Here is a 26,479-nt window from a genome sequence, read left to right on the forward strand (position 1 = left end):
TACATCCTTGTCATAGTATACCAATTTTGGCAAATACCAAGTTAACGATTCGACCACGAGAGCGTCAAGACGTAGGCGGCTACATAGATGGATACTGCAAAGTGGCAAATGTTCGCCAAGAAATGTAGATGTAGATGTAGAGCCTTGGTGTTAGTGGCACATACCCACTCTGAGCGATTGGCCAAGAACCGGGTAGTTCGACATAACAATGAGAAAGGAGATGTATAAAATAATGCAAACATAAATATGGGAATATATACGCATATAAGAATGAATAGGTAGAACATACCACATGACTTGAATAGAATAAAGGAATAAATGAAGACTAAAAAAAGAAATAAACAGCTAGTTATCAAATTTGTAAAAATATTTCGGAACCCTAAAAAAATCAGGGCCAAGATGTGCTCCGCATTTAATAATAATAATAACCTTCTTCTTCTTCTTTTCTCATTGTTTTACCGCCGGATTCTTGGCCGATCTTCCATTGTGCATTCTGAGCGCGCGCACTATCTCCAGCAATGCAGCCCGACAGAAACAACGCCGCGCAGCCGACGACTACGTGTTCGACTTGTCCCCGCGCTTTCCACGTCACCGCCACGTCGTCGTCGTCGGCTACGAGGTTGTCCCCGCGCCGCGCCGGTGCCTTCCTGGTGCTCCTGGTGGGCACCCTCTTCTACGCGTACCAGGACGACGTGCTCCGAATGGCGGTGCGCGCGAGGCGCAAAGTGCAAGGCCAGCTCTTCTTCAGGGACGACAAGTGTGAGGCCGTGCGCGTGCTCAAGACTTGCGAGCGCGAGGAGCTGCTCAAGGTGCTATTCGTCGTCGACACCCAGCCGGAGAACGTCAAGCAGAGGCGCTTCGCTCGACTGTCCTACGCCAGGCGCAGGTTGGCAAACGACAAACGTAGTTTAGGTGTGACGTCATCTACGAAATACGTTTCGAAACAAGAAAGCCTACCTAAATGTCCTCAGTGTAACAAATATACTCAATGAAACGCATCGTTCTTCTAATAAACCGACTGGACTTTAAGAAGAAGCGTTCGGCCATTCGCGTATACGTACGTTGACAATGGTGGTCGACGGTTTCTCCACAGAATTTGTTTTCCTTTCTTTCCCCCCGTGCAGTTTCGCCTTTCCCCTCCACTGGCTCACCGTGTTCCGGATGCTGGGCAACAACAGCGATGACGAGCTGGTGTCCCTGGTGCGAGACGAGTGCCACAGGGCCGGCGACATTGTCGTGCCACGCGGCGCCCACGCGGCGACCGCCCCGGAACCCGGAGCCCCGAGAACGCCGCCCACTTTCCTGCCGTTCGTGGCGTGGATCCTGGAGAAGTGCCCCAACGTCGACCTGGTGGTGCACATGCACGATATGGTGATACCGCACCCGTTCTACCTGCCAAACTACCGGGTTCTCCACATGGACCACCAGCCGCAGGTTAATTGCTACTGTTCCATATAGTGTTAAATGAGTACTGACGCCATATCTTGTTGCGATAGCGATTATACGGACACTCCAAGCTCATTTTTGCCGTCGCCGTCGCCGTGATGTTCCGTATAGAGTACAAGCACGATAACATCGTCGCCGCGCGCCGTACGCTGTATGTGCGAGTGAAAGCTTGCGAGGGCAGCCGACGATCGCGGCTCAATCTCACGCGGGCGGGAAGCGCGCTGTCTTTTGTCGTGCGCAAGGCACGGGGGGGGGGGGGGGAGGTGAAGGAGGCGGCGGTGCGTTCAACTCCGGCGGCGGCTGCTGCTTTACGGAGGGGCCGCGCGGGTGTTGCATCTTGACAGCAATCTACGACGTGCACAAAGTGCCCGCCCGTGCAGGCCTCCTCATCAAAGCGATCTGCGATGTGGACAAAGTACGCCCAGTGCTGGTAGCTTTGTATGCGCTGTGCTGTCGACGTTTAGTTCACGTTGAAACGAGAGACAGCATGAAGGTCAATTCGCACGCTGTTGCCGCCGCGCTTCCTCACTCCAGCGTTTTGACAGCGAGTTCCCGTGGTCATCGAGAGAGATGTGTTCAGGTTTACCTGTGCGTGCTTGACTCCGTGCTTGTTAATCTAATTAGTAAGTGAATGCTTGAAGTTTATACGGCCGATAAAGCTAATATTCTTACTTCGTATAGCTGTCTACTAATTTGCTATCGCAATGGATGCTTCGCATTTCGGGCGAAACTTTTTTCGACTGTTCATTTCTTGGGTCAAGTAAAAATTTCGGTACCTCGAACGCTAGAAAATGTACTTGCAAGTCTTAATTGCACCACCCTAAATTATTTCATAGAATAGCTTTCCCACGAGCCAGCTTCGGTTTCGTTTCCTAGGAGTTGACTGTGTCATGACATCACGAAGCAGAAGGTGGTCACGTGGGAGCAAGGCATCGCGACGTTTTGACACACACTACGGCTCGCTGGGTCGTCGGCTATGCTGCTACATCGAGCCTCACAACAGAGAGTTTTAGATTAGGGGACGCAAGCACAATTTTTAGATTAGGGGACGCAAGCACGCAAACCGCTTGCGTCCCCTAATCTAAAACTCGCGAATGACTAGCTGCATAGTAGGGGACCGAACGAGCCGGAGCGAGAGCCATTACGTCGCGATGTCTTGATTCCACGTGACCACCTTCTGCGTCGTACGACAGTCACCTCCTAGGATACGAAACCGAAGCTGGCTCGTCGAAAAGCTATTCTATTGAATTATTTAGGATGGAGAAAGGCTTATTTGCAAGTATATTTTCTGGTGTTCCGAGGTACCGAACTCTTATTGAACGCAATAAAATGGGAATACTCTAAAATATCATTCAGTGATACTTTAAAGCCATGACCAAAGAAGAGTTCGCGTCTACATCGGAACACCGAGTGGCGGGTGGCTCAGCGTTAGGGAAGCAAATCTCGAGTGTAACTTCTTTTGCCTAGTGTATAGGCGCCTGATGTTCGCCACGGTCACCGCGGTTTTGAACACTACCTATAGGTATGACAGGGACATGCAGTGAATCACGCAAGCATCATAACAGGGTGAGGAATTGGTTCAGAGTTTCCAAACATGTAACGATTCTGTGCGCGATGGTTCCGTTGTACCAGCCGTGGTACTAGCAAACGCAGCCAACATATAGTTCGAGTAGATGCCAAGAAAGTTCCAAAAGATGACAACAGCCGTAGGAGACGTATATCAGATGCACCGTGTCATGCATCCTTGTTGCGCGACCCGATGTAGCAGCAGAGTAGGCATGGAAGAAGGAAAGAACTTGGAGGGAGCGTTGCCCAATGTTATTGAAACCAAACGAATCGGCCCGACTTGTGATCGCCACGTCAGAGCAAACGGTAGTTTTAGTGCCCCCGCTGTGCAGGAAGAGCTACGGCAGACCAGACGAACATGCGCCGCATCAGTTTAAAAACACCAGGAACCTAACATTCTCGGCCGTTACTCAGAGTTGCAGAGGTCACGTGTTGGGCCTACTTATCGAGGGGAAAAAGCCAAGGGGAATGTCTTCACGGAGAGGTGGCTTGCCCAGGCTGCTTGTGTGACGTAACGCTCCCTCCTGGTTTGTTTCCTTCCTCCATGATAGCATGCGACCGACAGAGCCGGAGCCAGTGCTCAAACGCCACAATGCTCTGCTAGCTCCCACGTGACCACCTGCGTCACGACGACGTCATGACACATGCACCTCCTGAGGAAGCAAATCGAGTCTGATTCTTAGAAACTAGCATTATAGTAAATTATTAAAGGAACCATGGCGTGCGATTGTTTTTTTTCTAGGATTTCGATGACGAGGAACTTAATTTGAAAAAAAGAAAAAGCCGGCAGATCCCACGCCCTGTGGGAATCGATGTTATGCGAAGCAGTGTGCGGGGAGCCTACCAAGTTAGCGAAACGACCATGAGAGCACCAAGACGTAGGCGGCTGTTTCATGACCTATATAACGCGCATGTCATGACCTATCGCTATACACTCTTGTCATACTATGCCGCTTTTGGTACATACCAAGTTAACAAAACGACCATGAGAGCACCAAGACGTAGGCGGCTGTTTCATGACCGACATGACACGCATGTCGTGACATTCATGCAATGACCTATCATTTATGCTCATCATACACTCTTCTCATACTATGTAAATTTTGGTACCTACCAAGTTAACGAAACAACCATGAGTTAACAAATGACCAAGACGTAGGCGGCTACATATAGACAGATACCGTCAAAGTGGCAACTGTTCGCCAAGAAATGCTTCGCATTTACAAATCGAGATTAGAAAATATGTCAGCATTCCTTTAGGCGAGCTGTTCTGATTTGTAAGCTCGGATATCGGTACGTCGCGAAATCGCGACATCAGACTATAGACGGGGGTTAAGGGTCACCCCTGTGACGGGGGTCGTATAAGACTCTGGCGTCATGTGACCGCGTCACTTCCGCAGGTGATCCACTGCCACGGCACCGGCTTCCGCACGGCCGAGTGCCAGGCAGTCGTCCGTGCTCATGACCAAGAAGAAGGGCATCGAGGCCATCGCCCAGAACGCCTCCGAGCAGGAGGGCCTGCTGGTCACGGGCAACCTGGAAGTCAGGGACATGGCCAGCTACATCGCGGTGAACGATAGCATGACCATGCTGTACACCATCGGCGCCGTGTTGTTCTACACGTACCCGCAGAACCTAAGCGTGTCCATGATGTCGCTCTGGGAGGAAATGATGGCCGCGCCGGAGAACAGCCCCCACTATCTTCACCTTTGAGCCGGAAACGCTGGACAGCTCCGCTAACTCGGCAACTTTGCTTTACAGTTCGCAAGCGGCAAACAGCATACATGCAAGCAAAAACATAGCCATGCTTTCCTCACACAAACAGTAACACACAACAAAACGTTCTTTTACGTCTTTAGTTATAAATTGCCATCATCATTATCCTAAACTGAACACTGCTTGGTTTTGCTGTGCACCTGGGATCACGTGGGAAAAAAAAAACTGTATACGGCATTCTTTGAAGCCATATCGAGATAAATGGTGGTTACTATTTTATTTCTGTTCTGTTTAAAGTTATGAACCTGTGATGAGATATCCCAAGTCTCTGAGTGGCTGTTGAAACTTCACTTGGCCGACTGATGCGGCACTGCATGAATAGCCGAGGGGAAAGAACTGAATATGCTTATTTTGCAGCCTTAATTGTTTGGAGAGAACGTTCATGTTTTTCTCCAGCCTAGTTCAGGTCACGACACTCTTGGTCGCTTGACCGCACTCCTCTCACAAGAATGTCTCTCCTGTGCCTGCGGCGGAGAGCTTGCGAAGCAAGAAGCTTGGGCCTTTCCCATGATACATGTTCTTGCGCAATCGGGGATTTAGTGCCACGTGGCTCGTTCATCTCTATACGGTTAGAATACACCCAAGTTCTTTTTTCTTTATATTTCTCACTACACAGTTATGCTCAATAGTACCTAGCTGTCGGGGACATTGTTGTGCCTTTTCAAAGATGAGTTTTTTAAAACTGGCGCCGAGCGCGACGCCTTCCATCTCTGACGGTAACATGCGCAATATGCATTGGCGGTACTTAAATTTACAGCAGGGAGAAGCCTAGATACTTGGTTTCGCATTCACAGTTGGCTACGCAGTCTATACTATGATGTGATAAGTTCGCGGAACTTCATTACTGCTAGAGCGAGAAAAATCGGATTAACTGAATGGCAAAATTATGAGTTACAACCACTTAATTATACAGCACCATATCCGCTTCCACCAGGGATCGTTGCAGGGAGTGTGATAAATGAACAGTTATGTTAGTTTACTGTTTCTGTAATAAGTGTAAAATTAGGCAGGGTAATAATACAGAACAGTAAGGATGCACACGGAGATTAGATTAACATAGCTAAACGATTTGCTACCAGCGAAATTCAAGTGGGCCTTAAGTGAACAACCTAACTCAATACAGTGAGACACTTGAGCAACAAATAAGCAAACAAATTATGCAGAGCAAGAACAGCAAACTAGAGTTAAAATACAATTAAGAAGCAATCCGCACAGTGATTTCTGAAACGGCGAAGACGTAATGTTTACGATTTACGGCTGAGAAAACTAATTTTTCCATCAGTGGAACATTTTTGTAGCGGTAAACTTGTGTGTGTAGCACAGGGGCTTAAATCAACACAGTTCACCTTTTTCTCACCTGTACATATCAGGATCACATATGTTCTTGTATACTAACAGCCTGTAATCTTTTTACTCACTTTCAATAAACCGATTCTGATAAACCGATTCTGATTCTTTCTCCTTCACCGCATTCCTCCTCCTCCTAGGGTCTTTCGGTCCCTGATCCTTTCTTTCTTTTTTCTTTCTTTCTTTATTTTCTCAATAACATATACAAAAACATTTGCAAAATCTGCTGGGCCAGTAGTAAAAGCTATAGCAAAGCTCTCCTTCCCTATGCAGAGTAGCGTGTAGTCGCCTACGTAGACGCAGGCGGAATTCTCTGCTTTTCATTAAGGAGCTTTCTCTCTCTCCCTCACATTACCTAATGCCAGTGAGCAAATTGTTTAGAGCAGCCGGTACGGTAAGGAAACGGTATTTCCTATAGGGTGTGCGTATGTTAGCGTCGTGTTGCATCTAAGTTAGTGATAGATGTACTTAATTATGTGTGCACAATTCGTTCTGAAGTAATTGGTGGAGTAACTGGAGTCTTGTGGGAGTGGAATGGCTTCTGGTGAATCAGTAATCCACCTGTTAGCAATAATTAAGTTGGCGAGTCTATTAGTGGGTCCTTGTTTGATGGTGACATTGCCTAATCCCAGTGAGCGAATTGTTTAGAGCAGCTGGTATGCTAAGGAAATGGTATTTCTATAGGATTTGCATATGTTAGCGTCATCCTTTGTACCTCTTCTATTACGTATGCCGTTACGTTAGTGGAAAGAAACTAATCAGCAATTAGGTATACTGGCACTAATATGACCAAAGCGTTAAAGGCTAGTTCCTGGTGGGGCTTTGAGGCGGCTGGAGTGATGTAAACCCACGTACGAGTCCTATCTAAGGGTGTGTGTAATGATTAACTCGAGGCCCTGTGCTTGTTTAGGGCTTTTAGAGGGTTATGATTTATACAGTAAGTAGGTTCGCGCTCAAAAGAACACATTTTTAATGTTATTGACATTATTAGCTTACTCCAGGGACTTTGTGTTCATATATCTGGCTTCTGTAAGTCGTTCTTCAAGGAAAAAAAATTTTTCGGTGCTGGGCGGAATTGAACCCGCGTCAAGCACAGCAGCTCGACGCCACAGCATTACTCCACAAATGTTCTTTTGATGTGAAAGCGTCAAATGTCCCATTCAGCGAAAAATCCGGCATCTGTAGTGTGTAGCGGCGAAGCGGCACCTAAAGTCCCATTGGCGACGCTGTCCACGAGAAGGAAGTTTACACAAGAATAACATTGGGGGGGGGGGGGGGGGGGGGGGGGGTCGCGTGTACAAGACATGCATTACCAAATCCTGACTTGGAGCTTACCAATGTCGTCGAAAAGAACAGTGTACAATCATTGGCATATTGTGCACAATTGTACACAATGTGTGCACAATAGTGTACACATTGGCATATGTACGCCCTTTGCGTACATATTGTACGCAAAGGGCGTGGTCCTTCACTTGTCCTCGAGCGTAACGTTAAGAGACAGAAAGAGAGCGGTGTGGAACAGAGAGCAATCGTAGATAGTTGATGCAATCGAACCCGGATGTATCGAACGCACGTATAATGAATTCTTGTGTATATGGAACAGCTATAAAATCGGCGGGAAAATTTCTATATGAAATTTTTTATTTTATATATCGAATTACCTATATATCAAACTTTTTTTGTGATCCCCTTCAGGATCGATATATCCGAGTTCAACTGTTGTCTAGTTGCCATTAAGCGAAAAAAAAAAAAAGGGATCTGGGCAGGCCATGTAATGCGTAGGGTGGATAACCGGTGGTCCATTAGAGCTACGTGCAGAATGAGTGCCAAGGGCATGGAAGCGCAGTCGAGGACGGCAGAAAGTTATGTGGGGTGATTAAATTAGGAAATTTGCAGGCGCAAGTTGGGGGAATCAGCAGGCGCAAGACAGGGGTAATTGGAGATCGCTGGGAGAGGCCTTCGCATGGCAGTAGACATAAAAATAGGCTGATGTTGATGCAATCACAGGCAAACAGTCTGATGTTCATGCAGAAGTCTATGGGCAAATTATCAATAAAATGAAAAAAAAAAACGGTGCTAGGGCGCGCTGCCTTGCGGTACAACATAGTTAAACATCAGCTGTTATCGAGTTAGTCTGATTACGTTGGATAAACCGTATTTGGTTAGTAATGTATCCCTTTATCCAGCCGCTAATCGCACCCTTGCCTGTAGTGGATCCTAATTTTAGTATTAGTTCCAGGTGTGATATGGATATTTCATGTAATAATTTATCCAGCTGAATGATTGTAGATAAACCTTTCCGGTAACTGTATCGAGCTTGAGATGATGTTAATTTTTGTTGATCAAGGTAAGTTATGTGCTTTAGGATTGAGTAATTTACACTCGCCAGTTATTATAAGACGCTAAGATACAACAGTTCCAAAGAGAGTATATATGATAGAATTTTGTTGTATTTTATTGATGTGTAGAATTAATTACGGATAAAGGTTCAATTTTCGATACATCTCATGTTCCTAATAAAAAAAAATTAAATGGGCAACAAGAAACTCACCATCATCATCGTTATCATTATCATCAACTTTTCGCCTGTGGGCTCCGAACCCTTGACGTCCTACGGCGAATACTATCCCTCGGTCCACACTCCAGCGTGTTCATGCACATGTATTTGTAATCTAGCCCTGAGAGTGTTAGCCGCGGCGTTACTCGTGACCATGACTACAGATGTACAACCTTTCAAGAAAAAAAAAGTCTCACTTTCGCCAGAAAGGCGATGCATCGATTGCGATAGCAAATTAGTAGACAGCTATACGAAGTAAGAATAGTATGTTTATCAGCTGCGTGAACTTCTAAACATTCACTTACTAACTTAATTAACAAGCATGGTGTCAGAGCTCACAGGCAAACATGAACTCATCACACTCGCTGTCATAACGCTGGCGTGAAGAAGAGCGGCAGCATGCAGCAGCAGCGAGCGAAGTGACCTTCGTGCTGTGTATCGCTTCAACGCAAACTGAGCGGCGAGAACACAGTGCGCGCAAGGCTGCGAGCCGTCGGCCAACCTAGACTGTACCCACAAAGCAGATCGCTTCTAAGATAAAGCCCGCGCGACTGCGCCTGGCCGAAGTACAAATGACCCCGCCCTCCTCCCCCCCCCCCCCCACCCCTCCGTCCCCTCCTCCGGTGGCGTGCGCGCGACGGAAGACGACACGCTTCCTTCCCCACTTTCCTCCCTTGGGAGCGCGACATTGAGCCGCTATCGTCGGCTCACGCTCGCACGCTTTCACTCGCACATACAGCATACGGCGCGTGGTGATGGTGTTATCCCGACGGTGTTATCGCGCTTGGACTTTATACGGAACGTCACGACGACGGCGACGGCTAAATGCGCCTGCAGTGACCATATTATTTTTATCGCAATAAAAAAATAAAGGCTACTTTGCGCCTTCACCATATGTGTCGTTCTAACATGCGCGTAGCGTTCTCTCGGTCTATCATTTAAACACTATCCGGTCTGGTCAATATAGCATCCGCCACACAAAGGTGGAAGCTTGTGTACATCAATTCTACATGGAACGAAGCTCGTGGCGTGCTTGTTTTTGGGACAGGACCGAAAGCGGCCTAAACGATGGTCTGAGAGAACACAGCGCGCATGCAGAAGTAATGGCAGGGCGAGAACATCTTGATCGCGGTCGTAGATGTCCGTGTAGCCTGCTTTTCGTTAGCATACGTGTCTTTCGTAGGCATAAACGAGAACCTGATTGGTTATTGAGTCATTTAGCATAAAAAAGGAGATAACTGCATTAGCATAGCTTCTGCTGGCATTCCACACACAAAAAAGAAAAAAAAAAGAAAAAGAGGATCTCAGTTAGAGAACCATTTCGAAACCGTCCAGTGTGGCCAATCCCCCTCGTGGGTACGAGCCATGTTTTGAGGCAACAACTATTGCTTAAATTTGACTCTTCCGGCAATTCTTTCCTTTGGGGGCTACCGTACTGGGTTATATTCACAGGAAAATTTGTGAAGCGATCTGCAACTTTCTGTGCGAGACAAAAAAATTGCATGTTAAAATTCTTCTTTTTACCAGTTATGCTCACATAATTTTACTGCAGTATTTAGATACTCAAGCCGTCGTATCGGTAACACTTGACATGTTATTTCGCAATTACAAGTTGCTTGCATCCATTTCATCTTATTTTCGTCAAAAAAAAAACGATAATAAGTCTGCACCATCCGATTCATGGCATATCCCCCAGAGTTGGTCACGCACTAAGGGACTAGAACAAGGCGGATGAGTGTCAGACATGCACTGTAATAATGCAGCGTTTTATGGTTTTTGCTTTGCGCGTATACACTTGCGTTAAGCAAATTTCATCTGTAGTGCAGCGTTCGTGGTTTCTGCGTCTAGTACTCTGCGTTCCGTTTATATTGCTCTGGTAACATGTATCAAGAATCTATAGCAATCAACTAGCCCACTTAGCACTACCGACACTGCATACCTCTGGATTGAGAGTAAGAGATTTTTTTCCTTCCTTAGGATGTTGCAACTTATAACATACCACTGGAACTCTAAACAGCCTGAATTCAGCTCGGAGGTGGCAGGCAACGTGGCAACGTGGCCCGTGAACTCTATTGAATCACAGACGTTCTTGCAAACAGGTTACCTCCGGAGGAGCCACATTTGTGAAACGAGAAAAAATAGCCATTAAAAGTTCACGACATGATCGTGACTGTGCACGCGCCGCTTTGAGCAGCTATTCAACTTTCTGTTAGTATGAGATTGCGAAAAAAAAAAGAGTAAAAGAAAAAAAGCCAGACTGGATACATTTTTTTTTATTCGGCGATGCATCGGTGACACTTGCAAATATTGAACCGTGGCAAGAAACTTTCAGGCATGCCGAGAGTGACATGGCAACAGGTAAAATCAAACAAAATCAAAGAACGAACAGTAGTTCACAGCACATCCAGTTCATCAGTCTTGCCGCGACATGATAAAGTCAGCGGGGCTTCCCTAGACTGCTACATTTTCATCGGTCAAAGAAAGAGCACACAACACAAAACAAGGGCACAAGAACATAGGCTCCCGCTACAAGAAAATCTGACCTGCTTTTGCTAAAGTTCGCGTTTTTTTTAAACACTTCACTCAGGTTCTTTCAGAAGTCAGTAGTGGTCTTTTAATTTGCACTTGTAACGTTGCATGAAACACACAGCAAAAGACAGCAGAAACGCAGGAATGAAGAAGAACAGCAACAGCAACACAAGAAGTCTCCGCTTCAGCATCAGCAGCAAAAGATGCAGAAGGCAACTAAGAATAGGGGGGATGGGGGGGGGGGGGGGCACGACGAGGCAATGACAAACAACCGAACATCACTTTGAATCCTTTCAACGACGTGCAGACGCTGTGATCTGGGAGAAAGATCGCTGACACACTGTCCACCATCGCCATCTCCATCAGTCGGCTGTGTGGAACTTGATCTTGCGCAATATCCGGTCAGTCATCTCTTCTGTCGTCTTGTTCGCGTTCGCGTAGCAGACGAGCGTCTTGAGCCATTGCGCCTTCCACTGCGATCTCTCGGTAACGTTGCTCACAAATATAGGACGTAGGCTGCTCTGGTTCGCTGGTACATCGTCGAGTCTCTTCATCTGCAGAAGTAAATGTTGACATTACAGATAATTTTTTCTGTCTTCCTTTTTCAGTATTTCACAGATTGTGGAGGAAGATATCACAGTTTCGTCATGAGGGCGAAGCAATGAATGCGATGAAGCTGTCGTGACAGTATGAATTGAAGTAAACGTAAGCTGACTAAGTGAAAACGAGCTGTTGTGCTAAGGGTCCTGTGTTTGAATCCTGCCATCGTACAATTTCATTTATGTTTATTAATTAAAGACGTCTTTCTTAGCGACTTTTCCACCACTTTTCCGTATCGGGTATGTTTCAAACCTCCTTCCTAGGCCAATCCCAGAGGTAATGCACACCCGCACCATTAAAATTATGTCAATATCAGGTTTGAGATTTGTTATTGTTTCGCACTTTTAATATTTAAGTCTGAGGAGGTTTAAGATAAAAGGCATGCGCTGTCGGTGTTTTGTTTAATGACATGTTTGTGGGATGCCATTCTCAAAATTCTGAGGAATAATTTTGTCATGAATGTAAGACCTGGTATGACCAACTTTTGTGATAGAATGGTGAGACAACATAACCTGAATATGCCGCATGTCATACAGCAAGGCATATATATATATATATAGCAAGGCGTCACATATATACATACCTAAATCACGGCGGCCCCATTTCGATGGGGGCGAAATGCGAAAACACCCGTGATTTAGGTGCACGTTAAAGAACCCTAGGTGGTCCAAATTATTCCGGAGTCCCCCACTACGGCGTGCCTCATAATAAGATCGAGGTTATGGCACGTAAAACCCCACCGTTTAGTTTAACACATACCCAAATATAATTTTCTCCAGCGCACAACGCCGCCGACGCCGACACCGGATTTTCTGCGACACGGGTTCCTTAACGCTGTCGCGTTAATTGCTGGAGTTGCAGCATCCGCAGTTTCTTACCAGAAAAGGTAAATCCAAAGTTCGCCTATACTTCTACCCTGAAAGAAGGCAGCGACGGCTGGAATCCGCTCACAGCTCACTTCATTTTTGCCAGTTAAATGCTCTTGATTTCTAGCTGGAATATTAGCTTTGGCTGTGTATTGATGTCATAATGTGCCACAAAATTTGACAAGATGTTTAGGCTTCCTTTTGCAAACCAGTGACAGAAAGAAATGCGTCGAACAATATCTATATGGCAAAATTAAGCACCCTAAGTAGCACGGAGTAGACGCTAACATTTTTGTGTGCCTAAGATGTCCTAAGATTGCATTTCGTAAGATGGCGATGGTCCGGCTTAACTTTTGAGACGTCATGCCCACTCCAGAAATTTCCATTTTAAACCTCCTTGGACTCAGCCAGGCCAACGTTCTGGCATTCTGCTGCCGGCACGAGCTTTGGGCGCACTAACACTAGCTTTCCTGCCGAGTTGCTATGGTATACATAGAGTGTTCTGAGGGGAAGTGACAATTACACTTCAAGCTACAAGCTCCCCTGACGCCTCACCTCCGGCCTCATTTCCTCAAAATCGAGTTGGGACGCCCGCAACCTCAGTGGCGGCGTTCCTCATCCCCGCCAGCATTGTGAGACGCCTGGTAGCTGCCGGGGCACTGTTTCAGCTGCGCGGTAGCAGTTGTCTCGCGTGCGGCGTCGCGCCAACGCGTACTGTTCGAACAACATCCGGGGAGCTTAAGCGCAACGCTACGCCTTGCTACCGCTTCCAGGGCTTCGGAGGCAAGAAGATGGGAGGCTTACCCGGGAGTGTTACGTATTATTGTAGAATTGTGCGTTCTTAGTTTCCTGAATTATACTCCATCTCACAAGCTTGTTGCGGCACTGTGGAGGCTACACGAATTCTTAGCCAATAGGAAGGCAGAATGCCCCTCGAGAAGTGCTCATCCGCGCCGCGTCGTCTGCTCAGCGTCTGCGTGTCATCCTGCTACATGCTCCAGGGTTGGTGGATTGACGAAAAAAAAAGTTGTCGCAGTTTCACCTGAAAGGCGAAGCATCAATTGCGATAGCAAACTTGTAGAGAGCTATACGGAGTAAAGATATTAGCTTTATCAGCTGTATAAACTTGGACATGCAGCAGCATCGGCAACACGCAGAACTGTTGTCGACGCCATCGGCGTTTTGCCCGCGTTCGCTCAAAATGCGTGCGGCGTTGGTGACTGTTGCCGGAGCCTCTGATATAAATAGGCACTTGGTGCCGCAGCTAAACGTCGCCTCCCTTCCCTCCCCCTCCCCCACGGCCTCTCGCGCGTCGGAAGAAGGCGCGTTTGCTCTACATATATGGTGATTGTAAAGGAGAAAAGAGACGCCTACTTCTGCAGCCATTAAGCGAGCACGGCGCAGAACGCGCGTTTGTTCTCCGCCGTGTGTTCATCCCCATGAAAGACGCGCCCCTCGCGCCCTTTCACTCGCACATACAGCGTTCGGCGCGCGGCGACGATTTCATCTCCAAATGACGTCATACGGAACCTCACGGCGACGGCGACGGCGACGCCGACGGCAGAAATCTGCTTTTGAGTGTCCATATAATTGCTATCGCAATAAAATGTTTTGTCACCATAACCACAAGCTGCGTTTACATACATGCGACAGCAGGGGTTCGCTTTACCTGCTTGCTTTCCCTGCAGTTACCTTGCAGCCTCGTTGGCAAGTAGTACGGGCGAATGCCCTCATAAATGTTCACCTGCGGCACAGCGTCTGCTCGGCGTCTATACATGGCGTTTTCTCGCTACCGTCATCGCGTGCCATGTTAGAGCGGGGTAGTAAATTAATTATGCAGTGAACAATTAGGCTTTTATAGCGTTCCGCATCGTCAACGAATCGCGAATGCTAATGCTGTGGCGCCATCTGCTAATTAGAATTCAAAACAGTTTTACGGCTCGGTGCCGTGTCTGTAGTCCTAGCAGCGTGAAAACAGCCGATCTCAATAGTTACGACGAAACATACCTAATGATTTGACCTCAGCTTGAGGTGAGGCTTGGCGATGACGGATTTTGCCGCTTGTTTCTTGCTGACAGGGCGGAGAAGCAGTAACAAGCGCGAATTAGGATCGAAGCGGGCGGGTGGTCGGGCACTCTATGGGCGCTGCCATGCATGTTGCCATGGTTAGGGTGGCTATTACGGCCACCGGCAGCAACTGCCACAGTAATTCTTGGTATACGAGTGTATACGCAAAGGTCCTAACATATGTCACGTATTGCTGTAGCGTAGCGGGTAGCGAGCAAAACTAAAACTCTCTAGTGTAGCTAATAAGCCAGTTACGGCCAGGAACTATATATCGCTGCGCAAAGATATTGCCTGTGTACGCCTCGTAACTTCGGCAGTGGTGCAACGAGCTTGTGAGATGGAGTATAGTGTTTGTTTTGCATTTTAACATAAATGCATTGTGTTTCTCTTTCAGTTCTCCAAGTAAGAGTGCATGTTCTTAATTAATGTATAATCATTTCTACTATCTGTCTAACTAACTTGTTTATTTTCGTGTATGATGCTTTTAAACATCTGTTATCTGTTCACCTGTCACATGCTGCCACGTATGTATGGTCTCCTGGGCCCCGTCAAGCTGTTTTCTTGCAGCTTTTAGAAAGCCTAGGAGTCCAGCCAGGATATTTTCTGGTAAATAAAGAGAATTGTGTTGAATTGAATTACCCTGGGCGAGATGTCTCTGTGTCCAACGCGGGCCAGGACAGGGAGGTGTCCCGTCACGTAGGGCCCCAGCATTGGGTACTGGGCGATGGCCTCCGAAGACAGCACGAGCGGCTGCAGGTGCTTAGAGTGGACGATGAAGGCGTCCCCCTGGCAGTGGGTGGGCCAGTAGGCGTCCCTGAAGAGGGCCTCGGGTATGTACGTCGAGCTGTTGGGGTTCCGGTCCACCGGGACCAGCTGCACGACGGAGCAGTGGAAGTGGCGGTCCTCGGCTTCCTTCAGGCCGTCAATGTACTCGTGCGCGGCGAGGAAGTCCACCATGGTGGTGTCGTTGGTGTGCACCAGGTGGTGCATGGCTGGCGCGCACTGGTCGTGAATCCAGCGCACGGTGTCTATGAAGATCGGGATGGTGTTCTCGAAGGAGGCCTCGTACGGCGCGATGATCAGGTCGCCCTTGAGCACCTCGCGGCGGAGCGAGCGAGATCTTTGATGAGAGAGAGAGAGAAAAAAATAGAGAGAGAGAAAGAGAGAGAGAGAGAAGGAGAGGGAGAGTATTTAACGTTGAATGCCCAAAGAGTTCCACATCAATGTAAATTGGAAGAACTCGTTTACCTCTATTTCTGGCTATGGAAAGTATTTGTAGAAAAAAAAGAACAATGAAGTCAGATGCGAGTTAGAACCTAATTATATGATAATTAATTTATCAGTTAGTCACTCCAGCGTATCAAACACGCTACTATGGGCTATGCGCTTAGGTTTCCCGTGCTTAAATCTTAACATTGAGGAACCGAAATTTGCGTAGGAAATGTCATACGCAAGGCATTGCAGGGTTAATGATATTTGGAGAGGTTAGCTGAGCGATAGTTCTGGCATGCTTCTCCAGGTGAGATGATGAGGGAAGAAAGAAAGGGAGTGGGATATAAAAAAAATCAACACACACACACACACACACACACACACACACACACACACACACACACACACACACACACACACACACACACACACACACACACACACACACACACACACACACACACACACACACACACACACACACACACACACACACACACACACACACACACACACACACACACACACACACACACGCACACGCACGTGCACGCGCACTCACACGTCAGCGCGCGCGGTAGGTTTTAGTGCCCGCACTCTACAGGCAGAGCTGGGCAGAGCTACGGAGGGGCTACAGTAGCAGGGCGGCCGAACAAGTGCGCATCGAATATAAGCTACCCGGAACCAAATATTTCCGACGAAATACGCCGAGTCTTGGAGGCCACGTGTTAGGCCGTTACTGCGAAGGAAAAAGCGAAGGAACTGGCTTCTCGGAGCCATTCGCTCACCAAGGCTGGCTGAATGACACAATGCAGTCCATGGTAGCAGCGCACGGCAAAGCAAGGACACAGAAAAGAAACCAACGGGACAAGCAGATGTCCCCTTTATTTATTTTCTGTGTCCTCATTTGCCCGTGGGCTGCTACTGCGGCCGGATTAGTTCCAACTCGGCCGATCCGCCATCTTCGTACAATTCTCTGTCCCAGTTTTATTTCCTTCGTCCATGTACAAATCATGAAAGCGCTTACGGCTCGGAGCCAGCCGTGGACGGCCTTTCGTTCGGGAGACTCGACCATCTCCCAATTAAGCCCACAACCGCACCGACAGCGTACTCTTTCCTCAACAGGAATGTTCACGTGACCCCCTCCAACAAGGGGCCACACACTGACTTGCCCAGAGTCCCACCACTTCCCATAAGCCATGCATGTATACGGTATGGTTGTGTACAGATAGTAACCTACCTGACGATGTCCGCCGAGTAGCCCATGTAGAAGACCACCTTCCAGGGCAGTGTTGCGCGGACCACCGGGTGGCCCATGGAGTTTCGGATGGCGCTCCTGTACGAGTAGTTGTTGGGCTTCGTGCGTACGGCCACGACGACGGTGATGTTGGCGCCGTGCGCCTGGCACAGCTGCGTGGGGAAGTGCTGGCGAAGCATGGTGCCCGTGAAGTGGTGCATCAGCAGCCCCAGCACCACCATGGACAGGAAGCTGAACACTATCAGCGTGGTCGGGGAGCGGCTCTGCCGCGTCACCGCCAACAGGATGCTGCAGCGAAGGCGTATAACAACGAAACTTGCACAAGGACCGCTACCTTATACCGGATGAGACGGTATAAATTTCGGATGAGACGGACCAAAGACAACACGCATACAAGCGCTGCTTCTGTCGCACACCTTCTGTTGCATGCCGGTGGCTGGCGCAAATGTTTTACAGCGATTCGCGCTTAGATGTTTCGGGGTTGCATTGGGTTGGCCGTACACGAGCGCGCCTCGAGCGATCAGATAGCGATATTTTGTTCCAATTCACGCTGGTAATTCACAGATGCCGGATCTCTTCGTCGATTGATACAACCCGATGCAGCCAAAATGGTTTCACAACACATGCACACACCGAGGCTGATGATGCAGGTCGCTTGTTTGCGCAGGTAAGAGAAATTTCCGCACACTGTAGTCATCGCTCCAGCGAAAGTCTACACAGTGGTTCTTCAATGTCCTTGCATGAGCTGACATCGCATAAATTTCACGGAGGACGAGCTAAAAACGTCTCCAATTCTTTCCGCAGCACGCTACGGCAACGCGTCCAGGCATGCAGCGCCACGCCGGCTCGCACAAGCCAGAGAGGAGGAAATGCTCGTCGCGTGCCATTTCCTCCTCGCCAGATGGATAGGCCTACAGACGAGCCCCGATATATCGAACCCGGATATAACGAATTATCATGTATAACGAACAGCTGTGAAATTTCCTTGAAAATTTTGTATAAAAGTTTTATTTCATGTATAGGATTATTGATATACCGAACTATTTCGCGATCCCCTTCGAGTTCGATATATCCCGCTTCGACTGTATATGAATTAGCAAATTGCGCAAAATTGGCCCAATATCTACGAGGGCTTCGCGAAAGTCGTATTTACGTGCCTATCTCATAGCTTACCACGCTACCTGAGCGCTCCGGAACAACGCGTAGAAGTTGGCTATTGGAGTTGTGCACGACGTGTTCATCACCTAGTGGATGCGCGGGCTACTAGATGGGGCGCTGTTTATAGCCGCCTTGAACAGCTGCCGGAGTTGGGTTCGATGCCATTCTCGAAAAACCGCCAAAAAATCGGCGCCAATAGAGCGACCGTCACCTGACGCACAGACGACGTTGGGTTGCCGAATTCTCAAGGAATCATGTGCACTACTGCTTTGGGTTCGCCCGTCACAAAAAAGTTTCAAGCGAAAAGCAGTATGCGTCCACTTACCTCATGGTTGGGGAACTGGGCGTTCTCTTGGAACCTTCTGTCATCTTCTTCTTCTTCCGTCACCTGTGTCAAGCGTCACGCGCGAGCAGGTGCTCGTTTTTGTCTCGACCAGCGAACGCATCGTCGGGATTTTTATTAAGACAATTGCAGGGATATTTATTGTCATCGTTTTGGCCGCAAGCCACGTTTTTGTACGATATTTCTGGATATTTTCGAGATTCCAGAAGCTTCTTTTGCTTCTTCATCGTCTTCTTCCGTCGTCGTTGTATTACGAGCACGTAGCATCGAGAAAGTGATGATGATGGCACTAGAGCATTGCTATGACGGATCGCTGATCTCATACGTGGATAGGAAGCTTCTGCTTGAATGCGCGCAATAAAATGTGTATAAAACGCAATAAGTGTGCGCATAAAATAAATGTGTATAAACGCAATAAGTAAAATGTGCGCAATAAACACACACACACACACACTCGAACACACATACAAACACACAAACACACACAAATGAGTTTTCCATGCCACTTGGCTTTTCCAAATTATCGGAACAGCGAGAGGAGAGAGGAGGGGGGGGCGTCAAGAAGGAAAATACGAGACAGGTTTCGCGCTGTTGCGAGAGTGAAACAACACCCAGAAAACCAGCAATAGCGAACTATATTCGCGATGCATCATAAGGAGGTCACGTGACTATCGACGCTCTGTAGGTCTGTTCACTTGCATGCATGGCACAGTGTCCTCGCAGTCAGGACGCGTCAGCGGGGAGGGACCCGTAGTAGTCGACCACCATGCGGACCATTTTGAGCCGGCTGAAGTGCCCCGAACGAGTTCAGGTCGGCGCAACCATTGGCGTAGTCCTCGTACTCGAGGTCGTAGACGGCGACGCCGAACCGGAGCTGGAGGTTCTGGGACTTTACCTTGCAAAGCTGCGGAAATGAAACACGAAGAAGAAATTATAAGTTGTTCTTGGGAAAGTTGTTAAAGTGCTAAACTGGGCGCGTTGGGAAATTGGGAGCCAATATTAGCTAACCAGCCCTGAAATTCATTCACAGGAGGACAAAAAAAAAAAAAAAAAAAAAAACGTGGACAGAGCGCTGTCTTCCCACTCATTTCTATTTGACACATATACACGCATACACATACACACAATTCCCAAATGAATTAAAAAAATTAAATTATGGGGTTTTACGTGCCAAAACCACGATCTGATTATGATGACTCCGGAAATTTGGACCACCTGAGGCTCTTTAACGTGTGCCTAAATCTAAGCACACGAGTGTTTTCGCATTTCGCCCTCATCGAAATGCGGCCGCTGTGGCCGGGAGTCCAAACCCTGAGCTCTGTGCATATATATATAATGTTTGCGCTGATTAGCTAATATGGGAAAGCGGGAGTGCATAACGTTGAAGTCGCAAAGTGATCCATATAGAATAGATTGAAGCAATTGTTTTGTATGCTGTTTGCAGGCGTATTTAGACCAATTTTCCTCTGTAGAAACTTTCGCAGCCAGAAAGAAAACCAACTGTAGATATTCCCGAAGCAGCAGCCAATGTAAAACGCTATGCCTTGAGTTCAGGCTAATAACCCATCGCTGCCGATAAATTGTGTGAGCACTCTACATACTACGTTTGATAAAGAAAATATGGCGGCAAGTGAATGAGAGTCCATAGACGTTTTAATTGGAACGGGTCACGTAAGAAAACATACCGACCAAAAAAAAAATTCTCAAGAGGTATGTTCCTGGTAGTCTATAGGCGCTACATAGATATATTATACAGCATATAGAGAGTAAACGTAGTTTAGGTAGGCTGGTTTAGATAGGCTTAGGTTTAGGTTAGTAGATATCATAGATTCCTGTAGCCTGTCTCCGTGGCTGGCAAAATAACGTGCACCACGGAGAACGCGAGCCGCGCTCTTTCGGCTCGAACGGTGACGTGCCTTCTTGCAGAGGGCCTTTTCGTTGTCGTACACGAACATGCGCTGCCTGCTTGCGTCGCTTGTCTCCATGGCGTGGTAGAGGTCGGCGTACCGCAGGCGTGGTCGGAGAGAGACGTCCCGGCAGACCTGCGCCCACATAGCGTAAAAAAAAGTTCCCAGGTGTCCTTAGCTATCGCCTAAGAGACACGAAGGCGAAAGCCTTGTAAAGCCTACTGTAATTCACCTTAGTGCAACTTACTCCTCCTTAACCCATCCTAATACACCTTAATGCACCATAATCCTCCTTAATACACCTTAATTCACCCTAACCGACCTTAACCCGCCTTAATCGACCTTAATCCACCCTAATTCACCTTAATGTAATCACTAATAAATCATTCATTATCTTTGCTAATCATTATTCATCTCTTACACGCGGCTAGACATGCTTTGGTTGGCTTCTGGCCTTCCTTGGGTCACGTGACTTTCTGTTCCTCACAACGCGACCTTGAAACAGTTTTCGCCTAAAAAAAAGAACTGCGTAAATTTACAGTTCAGCCACAGTGACAGCATGAGGCGCCTTATGCACCCTCATGTGTCTAGCAGTAAACCGGCGCTGACTTTATGATGATGTTATTCATACGTGTGAACCTTGCAACACCACCGCACCCGGCCATGCGCTAACCTATGTCTCATACGTGACGTTTCTAGACAGTGAAGGAACAGCCCGTATAAGCTATCGCTTTAACCGATGATGAGCGTCCTCCTAATCCCTATAATCATTTAAATTCATACTCAAACATCATTTCCTGTCAAATTAACATTGCGTATTTCGCGATGTCGTATTTCACTACTTCTGTGCCTGTAATCTCGATTATTGTATGCTAGTCACAGTACTTTGTTTTGTATAGCTTATGCGCTCGTGTTGGCCGCACATAATTTGTTTTTTTTCAATTGTATTCATTCTCTTCTTCAGTCAGCTGCTTTAGAATTCGCTTTTTATTGTAACTGATAACTAGGGCTCCCGGTACATTGTTTGACTGTGGGATCCCTCTCTAGATGTCGTTTGCATTTGAAGTATGGCGAATCAACGATAAACTGAAACCGAAAGGGGATGGGTACCTGGGCGTAGTTTCCGAAGGGTACGGCACTGACGTCGTGCTTGCAGAGGGACCCGATACTCAGGGGCGTCGTGACGTCACGGGCAGTGGTCCATCGCCCCTTCATGCCGACCGAGACAAGCCAGCGGGACGTACCGCCGGCGATCTGAACCTTCCTCAGTGCAGACGTCGCCGCGCTCTGGAGTGGGACACGCGCCGGCAAACAGTGCCGCTCATTTGAATATACTGGTGCAAGCGCACGCGTTTTGGAAGAGGCACAACTATACAAACGATGGTTTCTTTTTGGGGGACCAGACGCGTCGTTACATTTAAGACACTTTAGCGGGGTCTGTGCAAAACTGTTTGTAAGGCATGCAATCAAGAGCAGAGCTTGCAGAATAGCAAACACTTTAGGAGCCACGATGGCCTTCACCTTCAAATGCGATGTTTAGCCGATGCTCGAGCATCTGTAGGGATCTCTTCAAATCTGCACGAAGGCTATCAGTAAATCTGAGAAGGCGTTTGGCCTGGCTTCGCCGCAGCGCACGCATGATTTAACTGATGTTATTGCAAGATTGGTGATCAATAAATGTCTTTAGAATTTTGCAAGGTATGGGTTCCGATCCTCAACAGAGGATGCACAAGGTTCACTTCTTTCCTGCAAAATTTCACCTGGACACGTCTTATTATAGTGTTTACTTATGTCTCATCTAAATTATTGTTTTCTAATTACAACTACGACTACATTATTGATTACATTAACAAATGTGCAATGAATACAGGTGCTTAAAGAAAAATAAAAAGAAGCAGTTCGGCATATAGCTGGGGTTGAACGGAACACGCATCTTAATATCTAATCAGTGCGCATAACACGCACTGTTTTAACCTAGCGAAACAGGGCGTTCAGGATTCTGAAACAACTCCAAGTTCACTTGCAGAATTAACAACCAAAAGTATGCCTCAGGTCATCAGAAATATGGACGGTGACACATCCGCACACAGCTTTTGGACATCAAATGCTGATGCACTTGCTTCCGGTGTTACTGAACTACCTTAATAAGCACGATATTAAAAAAGGCAATGTAATTCTATGCTACAGACTATTTTTTTCTAGATGAAATAATGTAAAACTGGAAAAGAGAGTAAACTGCTTTCATTTGCCAGTACACACGAGGAAATTATTTTTTGTTGTTATATTACCATTTGCATAGCTATTATAAGTACCTCCTATTATGAACATATGTTGATTTGAAGATTTTAATGTACTTTTTTCCCCAGGAAATATGTCGGATTTCGATGCATTAAGCGGTTGCTGTCTTGCCTTGTAAGGTGGGCTCAGACCTCATCAAGCAGTAGTTTCCTTTTCAGTTTTCTCGTGAGTCCCCTCCTTCTACTATGCAAACTAAAATGAACTTCATTTCATTTGGCGTAGTCTACATTTACACGTACTAGTCGAGTTGATCTCATCTGGCTCAGACAGCTCGACGCGAGAGCGTCTGCAATCGACATCGCTACTGCAGCATGTGGCGAGGCGAGAGAGAGAGAGAGAACACAAGGCGTCCCGCTCATTTTTGTCGGCTGCGAAAACGACGACCCGACCCATCAGTGTTTGCATGCGCGTTGTATGTGAGTCGAGCTGAACAAGCTAACCCGTGCAGTGGAGCTGGGTCAGCCCGACTCGACAGTACTCGAGCAGCTAGAGTTCACGTGAACACGACAGGCAAAGCTCAGCCCGAGAAGTCGACTCTACCCGGTTTTGTCAAGTTCATGCACGAAGGATTCGTCTGGCGATCGTTCGAAGAATTCGCCCGCGGGCTCCTTTTGCACGAGCGCGTACGATTTCTTTAAAGGCTGACGCTGGTCACGTGCTACGTGCGGTACACGACACACGTGACCCGTGGCACGGAAGTGACGAACCGGAAACCGGCAGTGCTGTTAAGAGGGAGCTTTAGCTTGGGGGCCTTGATCTAGAAACACAAACGATAAAACGTTTTTCTAGGCACTTGATGAAGTTTGCTGCATTTAAAGGAAAATATTCAAGTGTAGCGACTGTTGGGAGCGGATATTTGATTTAGGCCGTCCATTGTTCAGCAAGAATTGTCGAAAATTGGAAAATTTTCAGGAAACAAAACTATCAGGTTCACGACTCGGTAACCCAGCAATAATGACTGATATCCCAATTCTGTAAATTGCATCCAATTGTAAATCTAAAGAGGACCACATTGATATGTTGTACATGGCGAACCACTAATACGAAGGTAGGACTCTTGCAAAAATCCTTATAATCATTGTAACAAATTCACGTAAGGTACAAATTGGTAAATCGAATTTGCCCGCTTTAGATGTTCTAACCGATGCAGTTTAAATAACTACGATATCTGTTCTTGGCGCAGAGTTAAGAATTTGTAAACTCCGTGCTTCTATTTTTTTTCAACCTAACAATTTTCGGCAATTTACGCGAAAAAATTCCAACCTCAAAACAAAATTTTTGCGTGAACAGTCAATAGAATTTTACTTCCTCTATAAAATTAAACAAGTTTTATTGAAAGCCGTCCAGGGGTTACCACAGGAAAGCATTTCTGTGTGTAACATGTACTTGAATAGGCGGCATCGGAGTTAAGTGGGCCTGCGCTAAAGCTTCCTTTTAACAGCTGACGCTGTAAAATTCGATCGTGTTAGGGAAATGTGGTCACATGATGTGTGGGGTTTAATGACGCAAGGGCCAATAATGACCACAGAGCGCCAGGAAAAAGTAAGAGGCATTCGATGATTCGTTCAATGGCAAACTGTATAGATGTAACTTGGCTGTACAGTGGCCTAAAGACATTGGCTGTTAAATGCATAAAAGATACTGTATATGTATTAAAACTACGACATGTGAGGTGAGCTATGTACTATCGACCAAAAAAGTATACGGGTCATGGGATCTCAGAAGACGCTAAATATCTGAGCAGCCTTTAAAAGTTGCCAGTAAGACCGTACATCTCAATGTTGTTCGCATATACCAGTAGAGGCTGGAAATGGGAATACCAGGCTGCGTTTTGAGGCTGCGAGATATTCAGCTTTTTGTCAGATCCCTTGTTCCGCAACCTTTTTTTTTGGTCGATAGTACATAGTATATATGTTGCGAAGTGGTTGTAAGATTAAAACGTAAGGATATTCAGGTAGCACTAATGCCTCACGCGGGGCCTTGTACGCAAGGGCAGGGAAACGCGTGCTATAAATAATATAACCGCAGCAGCAGGCGCCTATAAGAGGCTGTGCTACGGTTCACTTGTGTGTTTAACATGCAGTAAAGAAACATCATTTCACAAGGCTAAAGAAATTTGGCCAGGCGTTCCTTTTGTGAGCGCCGCGGTCATTTCTTTCGCCCTGTATAGGTGCTCACCAGGTCGTAAGTGTAACCGGGAGTCAGAGTCGTGTTCTGCAGTACCGTGGGTGGTACGACTCTGCAGTCGGGTACCTCGCTGTCCCCGAAGGCGTAGTGACCCTGGGAGATGAACAGCGTGGGGGCGAACACGTCCCTGCGAGAACAGACAAGCTGGAACAAGCTGCTTTGCTGGAAGCAAAGGTCTTGTGAGCCAGGCCTCACAACTCATCAGCCCAGAACGCCATTCGAGCTGTTCTTTAGTACTTGAAGGCGACGGACTTGGGTGCCACACTGCAGACATTCTGCACCTAGCATTGTTCATGTGAAAGCGCGACCGAGACTCATGTCTTCTCTCTCTTTCTTTCACTCCCCCTTTCCCCTCTCCAAGTGTAGAGTAGCAAACTGGACAAAGTCTGGTTAACCTCCCTGCCTTTTCTTCCTCCCTCCTCTCTCTCTATGATATAATGAAGGGGGACCAAACACCGGTTCTGTTATGTCCAATTCCAATGGGCGATTCATGTTTAGGAAAACAACAGCGCAAGATAGACAAGGACGCAGGCAAAAAAGAACACGAGACTGGCGCTGACTTTATAAATGTGAATATTCCTCGGAATAAAATTCACTTGCGTCAGCACCAGTGTCGTGTTCTTCTTTACCTGTGTCCTTGTCTATCTTGCGCTGTTATTTTCCTAAACAAGAATTCCCACCAACTCGCCCAAGTTTCTCTTCTAGTACAGTCCAATGGGCGAATGTGAGAGCACGTTAAATGTGCCCGAAAACTGTAATTGAGTCACAAACAGCGCTTACGCCAGTCCCATTAACATTTCAATGCCACATATTTGCAGAACTATTTGTGACTATCTTCCCTGTTTCCATGGCACTCGACGGTCACAAATTCTGCGATACCCTCGTTTAGTTCAGAAATCAAATATGCTCCACTTTCTTCTAGGGTTTACGTTTGTATTTCACGCAAAAAATGATCCATCAAACATTTTTTTTCTCTTTTTGCTTATCGAACACCGAGACGGTGCTTTCTGGGAGGGGGTTAACATCACGTGAATTGACAGCGCACTTTGTTGTGTTACGCGGTAGTGTTGCTGGCTGGCTTGTGGTCTTTGCCTCTTCTGCGCAAGACGATGACGACGAAGTGAGCTGACCCCCGCATTCTCAAACCATATTCAACTCGAAGCTCCTTCTCCACTGCACATATTTGAGCACAGCGCCGTCCCTCGACTGAAGAAGACACTACGCTTTTCAAGAATTGCCGTGGAGTGTCATTGAAGCGCAGTAACCACTTTTGTCGACAGGCGGCGCTGCCATCGATTTTTTTTTTTGTCGTGATGGAGTGTTGAGTGGAAGTACGTTCTAGAATGTTGCGGTGAGTGTCGA

General features: G+C 47.1%; 2 protein-coding genes across 2 annotated transcripts; one reads left to right on the forward strand and one right to left on the reverse strand.

The window, feature by feature from the left end:
- The first annotated feature begins 496 nt into the window (after positions 1-496).
- LOC125945553 (uncharacterized) lies at positions 497-6,181 on the forward strand. Its single transcript, XM_049667482.1, has 3 exons — positions 497-886; positions 1,125-1,434; positions 4,413-6,181. The coding sequence occupies exons 1-3, from the start codon at positions 519-521 to the stop codon at positions 4,590-4,592; spliced, it is 858 nt and encodes a 285-aa protein (XP_049523439.1). The 5' UTR covers positions 497-518; the 3' UTR covers positions 4,593-6,181.
- Positions 6,182-10,923: 4,742 nt separating this feature from the next.
- Positions 10,924-18,766, reverse strand: LOC119452320 (beta-1,3-galactosyltransferase 9). Its single transcript, XM_037714542.2, has 4 exons — positions 18,708-18,766; positions 17,207-17,512; positions 15,394-15,874; positions 10,924-11,775 (listed from the first exon to the last, which is right to left on the reverse strand). The coding sequence occupies exons 1-4, from the start codon at positions 18,749-18,751 to the stop codon at positions 11,584-11,586; spliced, it is 1,023 nt and encodes a 340-aa protein (XP_037570470.2). The 5' UTR covers positions 18,752-18,766; the 3' UTR covers positions 10,924-11,583.
- Between the last annotated feature and the right edge of the window lie 7,713 nt (positions 18,767-26,479).

This window comes from Dermacentor silvarum, chromosome 5 (genome assembly GCF_013339745.2).
Source record: "Dermacentor silvarum isolate Dsil-2018 chromosome 5, BIME_Dsil_1.4, whole genome shotgun sequence".
NCBI lineage: Eukaryota > Metazoa > Arthropoda > Arachnida > Ixodida > Ixodidae > Dermacentor > Dermacentor silvarum.

Coding starts and splice junctions, on each gene's coding strand:
- LOC125945553 (XM_049667482.1), top strand. CDS start 519: ATGCAGCCCGACAGAAACAACGCCGCGCAGCCGACGACTACGTGTTCG. Junction 887..1,124: donor CTGTCCTACGCCAGGCGCAG/GTTGGCAAACGA, acceptor CCCCCCGTGCAG/TTTCGCCTTTCCCCTCCACT. Junction 1,435..4,412: donor ACATGGACCACCAGCCGCAG/GTTAATTGCTAC, acceptor TCACTTCCGCAG/GTGATCCACTGCCACGGCAC.
- LOC119452320 (XM_037714542.2), bottom strand. CDS start 18,751: ATGACAGAAGGTTCCAAGAGAACGCCCAGTTCCCCAACCATGAG. Junction 17,513..18,707: donor CCCAGTTCCCCAACCATGAG/GTAAGTGGACGC, acceptor CCTTCGCTGCAG/CATCCTGTTGGCGGTGACGC. Junction 11,776..15,393: donor ACAGAGACATCTCGCCCAGG/GTAATTCAATTC, acceptor TTACTTCTGCAG/ATGAAGAGACTCGACGATGT.